The sequence below is a fragment of the Gossypium hirsutum genome, chromosome A08 (genome assembly GCF_007990345.1).
Source record: "Gossypium hirsutum isolate 1008001.06 chromosome A08, Gossypium_hirsutum_v2.1, whole genome shotgun sequence".
NCBI classification, from domain to species: Eukaryota; Viridiplantae; Streptophyta; class Magnoliopsida; order Malvales; family Malvaceae; genus Gossypium; species Gossypium hirsutum.
Genome location: NC_053431.1, coordinates 41,291 through 53,001, shown reverse-complemented (window position 1 = coordinate 53,001; position 11,711 = coordinate 41,291). Strand labels below are relative to the sequence as shown.

At 33.8% G+C, this 11,711-nt stretch overlaps 1 protein-coding gene across 36 annotated transcripts in view; it reads left to right on the top strand.

Moving 5' to 3' along the window:
* The window catches only part of LOC107938429 (uncharacterized), a 20,196-nt gene extending 8,485 nt beyond the window's left edge, over positions 1 to 11,711 (top strand). For 4 of the 36 annotated variants that reach the window (XM_041075419.1, XM_041075426.1, XM_041075425.1 and 1 more), the window contains 16 exons: positions 256 to 306; positions 1,668 to 1,718; positions 3,268 to 3,365; positions 3,882 to 3,945; positions 4,125 to 4,313; positions 4,612 to 4,683; positions 5,368 to 5,468; positions 5,758 to 5,888; positions 6,006 to 6,031; positions 6,166 to 6,248; positions 9,257 to 9,325; positions 9,560 to 9,708; positions 9,830 to 9,916; positions 10,049 to 10,243; positions 10,593 to 10,684; positions 11,012 to 11,711. In XM_041075419.1, coding sequence (XP_040931353.1) covers positions 256 to 306; positions 1,668 to 1,718; positions 3,268 to 3,365; positions 3,882 to 3,945; positions 4,125 to 4,313; positions 4,612 to 4,683; positions 5,368 to 5,468; positions 5,758 to 5,888; positions 6,006 to 6,031; positions 6,166 to 6,248; positions 9,257 to 9,325; positions 9,560 to 9,708; positions 9,830 to 9,894 — 1,149 coding nt within the window. In that variant the 3' untranslated portion in view covers positions 9,895 to 9,916; positions 10,049 to 10,243; positions 10,593 to 10,684; positions 11,012 to 11,711. The other 32 variants (XM_041075436.1, XM_041075435.1, XM_041075433.1 and 29 more) reach the window with 32 other exon arrangements.

Below are 11,711 nucleotides of genomic sequence, written 5' to 3'. Positions count from 1 at the left end.
GGCTGGAATTAGGGATGCAATTTAACTGAAAAGGTTGTTTTATATTACAAAGTAGTTACGAGTGGTTATTGTGTTGCATTAGAAGATGTTAACTAAGTGTTGTTTTCTTTCTTATGTAGAACACAGTATATTTGCCTTTTTTGATCTTACAATGAGTGTTTTCTTTCAAAGTTTCATATTTGAATTGTATTATTGGTTTATTTTTCAAAAAATCCAAATTACTCATCTTTTGCTTTGGCATTGTTAATTATGTAGAAAACGAAGATTTCTCTTTTGAGGACGTCGGCCATTCATATCAAACCCAAGGTATCTCTCTACAATCTCATGGTTTTGTTTGGTATTAGTCTGTCGCTACATTTTGAAGCCAGCAGATAGTTGGGTTTCTATTTGCTAATGTTGGATAGTAATTCTCCTTAAAAACTACCTATCTTCTTCTGTGAATAGTACCTTAAAACAGAGAGGAAGAATAGGTTGGTTGAGAAAAAAATGGTTTGGCACCAACAATGATGCAACTAAATTGTGCTAACGCTTGTAAAAGACCTGCCTTCCCGAGATTCTAACCTCAAATGAAGCATAAAAGGGTTTGGGAAACTTAGGATAAGGCAGCTCCACACTTACGACTAAAAGACCCTAGTAGTGGTTCCACTTTTGGACCTTTATCTTTGAATTTTGGGTCAAAGTTGTCCATATCTACATTTGCTGTCCATGCCCAAGTTGGAGCAGTTTATTAGGTTTGTTCTAAGTTGCCAAAGTTTGATGTATTTAGAAATTTGATTAGGACAATGTGAAAAAGTTATGCTGTAATTTTCTGAACTGTCAAGATATAGGTATGTTAGGGGAAGCCTACTCTCTGTTTACTGGTAAGTTTGATCTTGAGTGTTAAATGAGGTTGATATCCTTTAATCTACAGTTTTTTTATATATTTAAGGTCAGGGAATAGCTGTTTCCAATTACTTGAACACTTGGCTGTTTTCATTTAATCTTCAGTTAATATATATTTAAGGCCACTTTCCTTATACAATTGCTGTTTGATTTTCTTTTTTCAAGGAAAAATGCAGTTTGTATGGCATTGTTGTGTGTTTTCTAATAGAATCGAAAGTAAGAGACACTGGGTTCAATTAACATCAATTTTAACTAGAAGAACATGGTCATATTTAGAGTGAAAAGTCTTGCATTTTATCTAGTGCTAAGGTGTTGCATATTAGTCTGTCCATGGATCAATGCATATTTGGTTTTCTTTTCACACTGCTAGGTGCTTTCACTCATCAGTAAGGATTGGGGTAGATTTTCTTTAAAATAGTTGAGTGGAGCTCATCAATGAACTTAGTTGGAATTGTTTGTGTGCTGGTACTTACATGATTTGGAAATGGATTTTGATTGAAATATTCAGGTAATATCTAAATGCATGGCATGGCTAGAATTAGGGATGCAATTTAACTGAAAAGGTGGTTGTATATTACAAAGTAGTTTCGACTGGTTATTGTGTTGCATTAGAAGATGTTAACTAGGTGTTGTTTTCCTTCTTATGAAGAATACAGTATATTTGCCTTTTTTGATCTTACAATGGGAGTTTTATTTTTAAGTTTCATATTTGAATTGTATTATTGGTTTATTTTTAAAAAAATCCAAATTACTCATCTTTTGCTTTGGTATTGTTAATTATGTAGAAAACGAAGGTTTCTCTTTTGAGGACGTCGGCCATTCATATCAAATCCAAGGTATCTCTCTACAATCTACTGGTTTTCTTTGTTATTAGTCTGTCGCTACATTTTGACGCCAGCAGATAGTTGGGTTTCTATTTGCTAATGTTGGATAGTAATTCTCCTTAAAAACTACCTATCTTCTTCTGTTTTATGCAATTTAAATTAAGGGTCCCCTTCATAATGTTGATAGTTGATTGGACAGAGAGATTATAACTTTGATCACCAATCTATCGTAAGATTTTGTATTTAGTTGCAGGCAATTGTTCATTACCTCTCATTTTTCCACTGGTTTGGTTTCCTCCATTTCTCTAGTTTGGTTTCTTTTCCACTGATTTGATTTGTTTTTCTCTAGCAAGCCTTATTAAGATTGTGTATAATTCTTTTGCCTTCAATGTTTTGTCTCTTTTCTTTTGTCTTGAATGTTTAAATGAGAAGCGGAAGCAGGAGCTATCATCTCTCTAAATCTCTAATGAAACTGCATTATCTAACTTGAGCCTTACAAAAAAGGGCCATCAGAAATGGAGAATTTTAGGTCTTACAAGGAAACTAGAGGGCTGGGTGTACGGTGGACAAGGTTTAAAATGAGTGGCAATTTTGGTAATAGTGGAATGAATGAGGTGAGTGTATAAGACGATAGATAAAGATTAACAGTGTGTGGTGTGGGTTATAGAGTTGAGATGGCTTAAACTTCCTTCCTTGGCTTCTAAAAGTCGAAAGCTTGTAAGTGGGAAATATTCCCATTTAAATATGTTACAGGATATTTTTTATTTATTACAGTATATTTAAAAGATTTTATCTCCTAACTATTTTGAAACATGTTACTCTTATATTGTTTTACAGTGTAATAATAGGGGTATAATCCACAATTGAAGGAAATATATCAATAAAGATAATATTTTCTACTTTTTATGTACAACATTGATTTCCCTAAAAGTTTAATTATTAATCATTTAGTGTTTCGTTTTCCAGTTTTCATTTATTTCCCTATGTTATGGCTAAAAAGAAGATCCAAACTCAGCTCAGTTGTTCATTATGTCTGAGTAACGATAATTGAAATAGCTGACATCAATAATTTTCAGAACTAGAACAAGATCTTTCTGTTTCCGTCATTTTGCTATCATATTTGACTGGAATCACAAGCATGTGAGAATGAATGAAGGTATTTTTTTATAAAATAGTAATTTAATTCAGAACTTAGAATTGTTTTTATGGGTTTTATAAAAAGTTGAAATTTTCCTGTAAATTTTGGTTTGTATGCAGCAATGAATACTTCAGAGATTGGAGTTCAAAAGAATGATTCTGCTAGTGCAAAACTGTAAGTGTCATTTTATCAACTATTTTTTGGTTGTTTGTTAATTTATAATAAAAAAAAAAAGATTTAAAGAAGGGATTAATTGTTACCCAAAAAGAAGAAGTGATTAATTAATTAAGATGTAACTGTGAGAAGGAACTAACAAATTGAGTCCACTTTCCTTTTTAAGCCATTGGTTAATGACTTCGGTATTTATCGTATTAGTTTGCATGAATTTAATTCCTACCTTCTTCGTTTCTTTTAACATATCAGGAAGTGGAATTGGCAGTGAAAAAAGAAGTAGGAAGTTGCAATGATGGCTTTCGGCTTACTGTTTTCCTCAAATCTGACATCTACATCTACCCCCAGTTGTTAAGTATCTCTTCAATCTACATCTAACCCCATTTATTTGCCGTTTCTCTCTCTCTCTCTTGATCTCCCTCTTTTGTTTTCTTTTTCTTTCTCTTTTCTTCTGCTTTTATAACAATCTTCAAATATTAATGAATTTGGCTTACTGTTTTCCTCTTTTGTATATATTAATGAATTCGGGTCTTCCTGGCATTCTAGGTGATAGTTTATTCTTAATGGAACTTTGGATATGTGGTAAATATTTTTGTTTTGGGGAGTAAATTTTGGTACAAAAATTGCATTTTAGTCCAACATCATCTGTGTATTCAATTGAATGTGTTTTCCGTCTTTTAAGGATATTGCTTATTGATTCCTCAATGAAGATATCTTTCAATCGCTGCATTAGAGATTGAGATTTGATTATTGCACATGAGAGGCATGATACTATGAAAGCTGTTAAAGTGTGCGAGAATTCGGTTCTTCAAAATCGTTTACATGAGATTTAATGTAAATAATTGTTTTAATTTGATTTAGGGCAGTGCTGATGAATTGAATAGAGGATATTTTGATGATATATCTGAGCTAAAACAAAACGGTTGTAAGGTATTAACTGATTTGTTCTTTTTATATAATATAGGCTATATCATTTGCAAATCTGTTCAAATTAGTTGAATTGCGACTGATTTCTGAGTAAAATTAATTTTACTTACTGATTTCTGAGTAAAATTAATTTTACTTTCTGTAAACATTTTAATTGTTAGCGGTTTTTTTTTTCCTGGCAGATTGCACTGGCAAATAAGATTCTAATTCCCGGAATTGCAGCAAGGAAGTTTCCTGCCGTGGATGTTATATATTCTGATGGTAGAAAATCAAAGCTGCCGATTGTTTTTGATGCAAGTGGCATTGATGCTAGCAAGTTGGCTGTCCCTGAAGCATCTTTAGTCTGTCTATCATTTAGAGCAAACTCTCAGGTATGGTTTCCTTTTTCTATGTTTGTTTTGGATTAAATTTATGTATTTCTTAATGATGTTATGAATCTTCCATTTTTATCATGATAAGAGAATGTTGAATAGATAGTACATTGCTTTAAAATTGTGATAAAGAGGCATATCAGCAACTCCATGGCAATGGAGGGGTTAGCACTAAATTGCAATCATGAAAACAACAAAAACATGAGAAACAAAAGAAGTTGTTGGTTGCTAACTTTTCTTTTCTCTCGTTTCTGGTTATTGTTGTTGATGATGCATTTTAACTCCTTTTCCTTGTCAGGCTATGGTCGATTCTTGGAGCAAGCCTTTTTATGACGCCTTTTGTGAGTCCAAGAGCCTGCAGCTAAATGAGGTTCTATATTTTTGCTATTTAACTTTTCATTCCTTTTTGGCATGTGTGGTGAATCAACTATTCTCAGTTTTCTGTTGCTAGAAAGAAGTTATAGTTACATGCATCTGTAGTCAATAATATAACAAACAAATAAAACAGCGAACAAGAATAGAAGATAACCATGCTGGTATGACTTATGAGTCATGACCGTCCTAGTTGAGCTTATAGCTCATCAGATCAGCCTATAATTAATAATGCAGTTGTCCTTTTATTTACTGTATTTGAATGGAAATTCTTGGCAGCTGATTTTATGTTTTATATAAGTTATTTGTTAAAGTACTCGTGTTTGGAAATTATTATGTGTTGCTAAATGATAATATATTTGTTGTTATCATGTATCTTTTATAGACTCTTGGCTCTTATGCTTGAATCCCATTAAGCGACCGCTTCTCCGATTTATGAGGAAATCTAGTGATGGAGCGAAGGATGCTCTTCAGAGGCGTATTGTTTATTCCTTTGGTGATCATTGTTACTTCCGAAAGGAACTTAAGATACTGAACCTTATAACTGGCTAATCAAAAGTTTCTTATATCCTAATCAATAACATAACTAATATTCATACAGTTCTGTTTTGTTAGTCTGAGAAGATGCTTTTTCACTTGTTTGAAGGTATATTTTCCTGCTTGACAAATTTGGTATGATAAGATGGCAGGGCTTTGGTTTGGCAAAGTAAGAAGAGTTGTCATCGCTATTTTATTGCACGAAAGTTCTTGCGGAGGAAATATAGGTAGCCTGGCATTTTGTAGGTACACTATTATCTTAATGGGTTAATCTCCATTTTTGCATTCATGGGATACTAGTGTCAAATGAAAATAATGATGTTCTTTGTTGGAAACATGGTCCCGTTTGCTGTTTTCTTTTAGATTTCTGCAATCAAGCAAAGCCTTAGGTTTTCCATTTTGGGAGAGCGAGTGAAAAGTAAAGAAGTATCCTTATGCTAGTGTCAGTTTTATTTCAACTTCACTTTCTTATATTCTAGTTTTGTGTCGGGCTTAAGTTATATGCCTATCAGTATCCCATTGATATTCCTTGCAGATACTTTTGGCTTGCCTGGTGTAGCTTAGTTTTTACACTAAAAGCCTGTTGGCTCAACAGGATGAACAAGTTCACAGTTTTGAGAGACCTCAATTTTGTTGCAGAAAACCTTGGTGTTGAGTTTTTCAAAGGTACTGTTGTGGTATAATAATCTTCCCATTACTGATGATGTGTAGAGTTGAATGAATTTTGTTTTATTTTCTTCAACAATTAGAATAAATTGTATTTATCTCTTGTAATATGCACAGATGTATGGAAAATGGATCACTCGAAGGTCAATGATGGGATTTTTACTTTCTTTTTCTTTTGTTATTTTATTTTATTTTATATTCTCTTCCTCCCTTTCTTTCATACGCAGATTCTATCTGGGTCTCATTCCATTTTTTTCCTGATCTTTTTTTTTTTTAGCTTTTGTGTAACCACGTGCGAAAACAACACACTTGCTACAGCAAGATATTGAAATCCCACCCTTCATCGGATTGTAATTTCAGGTATGATTTTCACTTCGACTAACTTTTTCTTTTCACGTCTTTTTTAGTTTCAGACCTCTGCTTATCTTCTCTTATTTCTGTGGGTAATGAGATTTTATAGTGAAGATATGTTTCTATCAACTATACAAGTATCTACCCTAAAACCCTAACTGATTAGCAGAAAATAAATGGAAACATTTTCTTGTTTCTTTCCCTTTTATTCTCTTGATTTTCCTTTTTCAACAAGTAAAAACATTATATTTAAGAGAAAACTAATGAAATCATACTGAGTTTTTAAATATTTTCAGAGAATTTGACGTTAGATATTCTCACGACGACGTTTTAGTCAGTACTGTGATATTGGGTTAGCTTACCTGGGAGCAGATTTTTCTAGTGTTTTGTTCTAGTTAATATTCATTCTACTTCTCCATTGGGGATACCCCATTCCGGGATAAACTATTCCAAGAATATCTGCATTATATCCCGTTCCGCTTCATTATTTTTGGTGCCCGGTTCTGCTGTTTTAGTAACCGGTTCAATTATTTTACGTGTTTGAACCGGGATACCTGTCGTTGTTATTCCCTGTAGGAGTATCCCATTCCAGAGACATCCCTAGTGGGGATATCCCATTTCAGGGATATCCCGGTTTAGGGGTTTAAGGGTTTGAGGCTTGGGGCATCGGTTTGAGGCTTAGGTTTGTAGTTGGGCTGGTGTTTTTGGGCTTTCGTTTTAGTGTTTGTGGCTGTGGACCGCTTAAGTTTTGGTTACTGGGTTATTGAGTTTAGGTTGTACCCAATGTACTGGGCTGATTTTGGGCCTTCATTTAGTTAGATGAGCCCTTTTATTATTATTTTGTTCTCTTAGTTTGGGTTTTATTCAGTTTTGTGTATATACTATTTATTTAGTTATTTTAATATCCAGTCCGATATTTTTTCAAAAAATAAAATAAAATTCAAACCGTTTTCAAAATAAATAATATAAAAACTCTTTCTTCATTCATCTCTCTCACGTTCGGTTCTCCCTTGATTCTCTCCACTTTTCCCCTTTTTTTTACTATTTTTCTTCTTTTTCTCTCTTCCTCCTTTATTCTCCTTTCTAACATAGCGCTGCCGCTTCCTCCACACACTTTCCAGTGTCTTACCTCTGATCGGGCCAGCTTCCTTCCCATCATTCGAAATTTAAATCCTCAAATATATCTATCCAGTCCATTGCCCCCCATTTCTTCGAAGATTCTCTCTCACTCTCGGTCTCTTTTCACCGTTTTCCTGTCATTCTTTTTTAGCTTTGGGTATCCACAGGCCAAAAAAAAAGACACGCTAGAGTAGGAAGAGAGTTTTCGTGAAAAACCCTAAGTTTTCTCTGGCTTTTCTGGTTCTTGTGATTTTTGAAATTCGCCGCTTCAACGGTGACTCATTTCAGGTATCAATCTCTTTTTAGTTTCAGCTCCATGCTTTTTTACTTGTATTTCAGTGGATTTTTCTTAGGGTTTTTGGTTTTCAGCTTTAGAAATACTGTTTTGTTCCGTCTTTCAGATCTATAGATGTTGGTCTTGTTCTTCATTTTTGTTTGTTTATCGTCTACTACTTGTTGTACTTTATTTTTGGATTGTTTGTTTCCCTCTGTTTAATATTATAGCTTTTGTGTTATTATCTATTTCTTTTAAATCTTTGTTTAGCAAAATACTAATTGCCTAAACAAAAATCATCCGTATGTAAATTGTTTAGTGCATCTGTGTTGGCTTGATTTTAGTTCTAGGAACCCGGTGGGAGTTGTGACGCATGTAGAGTTTATTTGGTAGTTTTTCTGGATGGTAATAACACGTCATTTTAATTTGTTGTGAGTTGTGACATTCTGTTTCTTAGTTTTCTCCAAAAGTCTGTACTTTAGTTTTAAAATAATAATAATAATAATCTAATTGGGATGCTTGTTGATATTGATAAGAATTGGAGAATTTCAACCGATTTGCTAATTGCAAAGGTTTTTGTCGATTTGGGCTTCATGATCATTTACGGTGGAGGTTGTCATGATTCGTGTATGCATATATGTTTTCTTTTCTTTTTCATACTGCTAGGTGCTTGCATTAGTCAGTAAGTATTGGGTATATTTTCTTTAAAATTGTTGGGATTGTCTGAGTTCTGTTGGGTATGATTTGCAAATGGATTTTGATTGGAAGTTTTAGGTAGACTATGGTATCTCTGTATATCAGCTGAATGGGAAGTTTTGTGTGATTATTGATATATCCATTTGGTGAAAATACTCTGATTTTGGTTAAAGATAGAATTATATTCATCTGTGTTAGCTAGCCTTACATGAAGGGAAATTGAGTTGTAATCTTTTAAACGAATAGGTTCTAGTCTCAATCCGTAGATTAACATAATTTTAATTTGCTTATTGGTAGATGCTTTTTTACTTGTATGTCAGTGGGTATTTTTATGATTTTTTTTTTCCTGCTTTATGAATCCTTTGTCTTTGCCTTTTCATCTCTGTTTTTAGTTTAATATGTATGCTTCTTTTTACTTCTATTTTCTGTGTGTCTTTGTCATGGTTTTTGGTTTCACCTTTAGAGAATCACTTTTTCATTCCTTATTGGAAACGATTGATGTTAGTGGTTAGATACCAAAATTGATAATTTAGTACCAAAATGTGAATAAAAATTGAAGTAACAAAAATGTTAAAGAAATATATAAAAAATTTAGAAGGCTAAAATGGTGAATAAAGTCATTAAGAAAAAAACCTAAGGTTCAGTTTTTCTCAAACCCTACCATAATATTGTGTCCAAAATACTCGCAACGTGGAGATCTCGAACGGTGCATGCATGGAGATCTCGACAAGGTCCACGAGACCATTAAATACATCGAAAATACTCGCAACATCAAAATCGACCTCCTCCTTTGTTGCGGTGATTTCCACGTTCTTTCTCTCACTCTCACTTTCTCCCTTCAATTTGCTGTTTTTATATGAAAATTTGTCACTTTCCAAATACTCATTTTTTATATGAACTTAATTTATTTTTTCCCTTGGAATGAAAGAGATATGGATAGCCTCAATGTGCCTCCAAAATATAGGGAGATGGAAGTCATTCTGGATATACTATTCAGGTGAGGAGGTTGCCCCAGTTCCCACCATTTTTACTGGTGGAAATCATGAAGCTTCCAATTATTTATGGGAATTGTAAGTGACCCCCTTTTCTTCATATGTTCTAGCTTGGGGATTTTGATTTACAATTATTTATGGGAATTGTAAGTCACCCCATTTTCAAAGCTGAACATATGAAGAAAAGGAACTCTTGTTGACCATTTCTGGTTGCTTATTGGTTGAAACATATTTCCTAGATCCAGCAAGGAACTATTGGAAGCAAGCCTGCTGCTCAGCTGCTTGAAAAACTCAAAACCATCATATTGGTTTTCAGCTCACTCGCACTGTAAATTCACTGCTCTTGTTGAACATGAAGAGGGTGGTGAAGTGACAAAATTTCTTGCAGGTAGGTATCATAAGTTTTGACCATTTCATTTAGGTTCTTTCTTTTGGTCTTTGCTGGAAGCTAATAAATGAATTCTGTCTTTCTCTGATCTTTTAGATTGTTGCTATTGAATCTGATCCAGGACCTTGTGAGGTTCAATATGATGAAGAATGGCTGGCAATAGCAGGAAAATTCTCTTTCCTTTGACCTTTCGATGTGGAGACTTTGGGTGTGTGTATATATGACATTTTTGTTTTGGCCATGTTGTTTTGACCATGACACTCATCTCGCTCCTCCTTTCTTTTTTGGGTGGGGTGGACTAATATTTTATTTAAAAATGTGCAATTTTCTATTTTTGCAGGTACTATTACTCTACAAGAACTAGTGAGCTGACAACTGCTGTTCTAATATGTAGGAGAACACAGCTCGACATGCAAGATTGTCGTCAGTTGGTTAAGAGCAGGATAGAAGACAGAGGAGCCAAACCTTGTGAATTTTCTCAAACAGCTCCACCTCACAACCCCTCTCATTCAGTTTCAAACACTACTTTTTTCTGGTAAATAATATGGTGATATTTTGATGCTTTTCCTTCTTTGAGGTGCTAAAAGTATCTCAATTAATGGTTTTATCTTTTTTATTTAAGAAACTCACCATGTATGTTTGCATATTTATGCCACTTATCACTGTCATGATTAGGCATCTCGATATTACTGTCACAGTCATTCCAAATCACTATCCATCATTTTTTATCTTTGTTTAGCTCAATTAATTGTTGGTTAGCAAATGCATTCTTATTTATTTAGAATTGCAACTAGAATATTCATGACTTTTGCAATTTGTTTTTGGTCAATTTCCTTTTAATTATTAAAATTTCTCAACTTGTGTAGTTCTCCCATAATCCTCAGACTGTTATCTTTCTTGGAATTGCTAGATCTTCCTTATGTTCTTGATAATGCATCAGACTCCAGGGATACTCCTGCTTCATTGCCTCGAAAAGGTAAAGAGCTTTCTATTTACCTTGCCCACTCAGTTTTGATGCATTGTCCCGTTATACAGTTCTTGGCGGCTTTTAGTTAATCTTCGTTGTGATGCAGTCAAACCTAGAGTATACATGATTCTAGGAATACCTTTTGCTTCTCGTGTTTAATATGGTGCTGATGCTCTCTCATATAGCTTAATAGGATAGATAATTGATCATTTGCTTTCAATCAAGGTAGAACATAGAATGCGCCTAATGTTTTGAGCATCTGTGCATATCATACATAATGCTATAAATTTGCCTTCATATAGGTTGATTGAGCTAAATCCATTAAAATTTCTTAAGGTGACATCGTTTTTCCTGTTGGTTCATTAGATGATTACAGTGAAGACATTCCTATTGAAGACGAGGATGAAATAGAAGATGATGCAGAACCGAACAATGAAAACAGGTCCTCATCAATGTCAATAATGTTTTCTATCAACCAAGAGGTTTATTAGTGCAAAAAGATTGATGACAAGATTTCTGAAGTTGGCAGCTTAGTTTAATGGCCCACACTTTTCCAACTTTCATCAGCAGAGGAGAGCTCCTATGCAAGTTGTGGGGTTTGTTGTTTTCTTTTTTCTTCAAAATGGATAAATCACAATAGCATGGGGTTGTATCTTGCTTCTTGCAAATTTAGTAATTTGTTGAATTCCGACATCCAGGAACATCGGACAAGCCATGGCACCCTTTTTCAGGAATGAACTTATTTCTTTTTCAATAAGCAATTTTTAGACATGGCCATTGGTTTCAAAATGGTAGCTAGATCTAGATATATGGTACATGGACACTGCCGAGAGTTTATTTGGTAGTTTTTCTGGATAGCATGTCTATTTAATTCGTTGTGAGTTGTGATATTCTGTTTCTTAGATTTCTCAAAAAGTCTGTACTTCAGTATTAAAATACTAATAATAATAATAATAATCTAATTGGGATGCTTGTTGATATTGATAAGAATTGGAGAATTTCAACCGACTTGCTAATTGCAAAGGTTTTTTGTCGA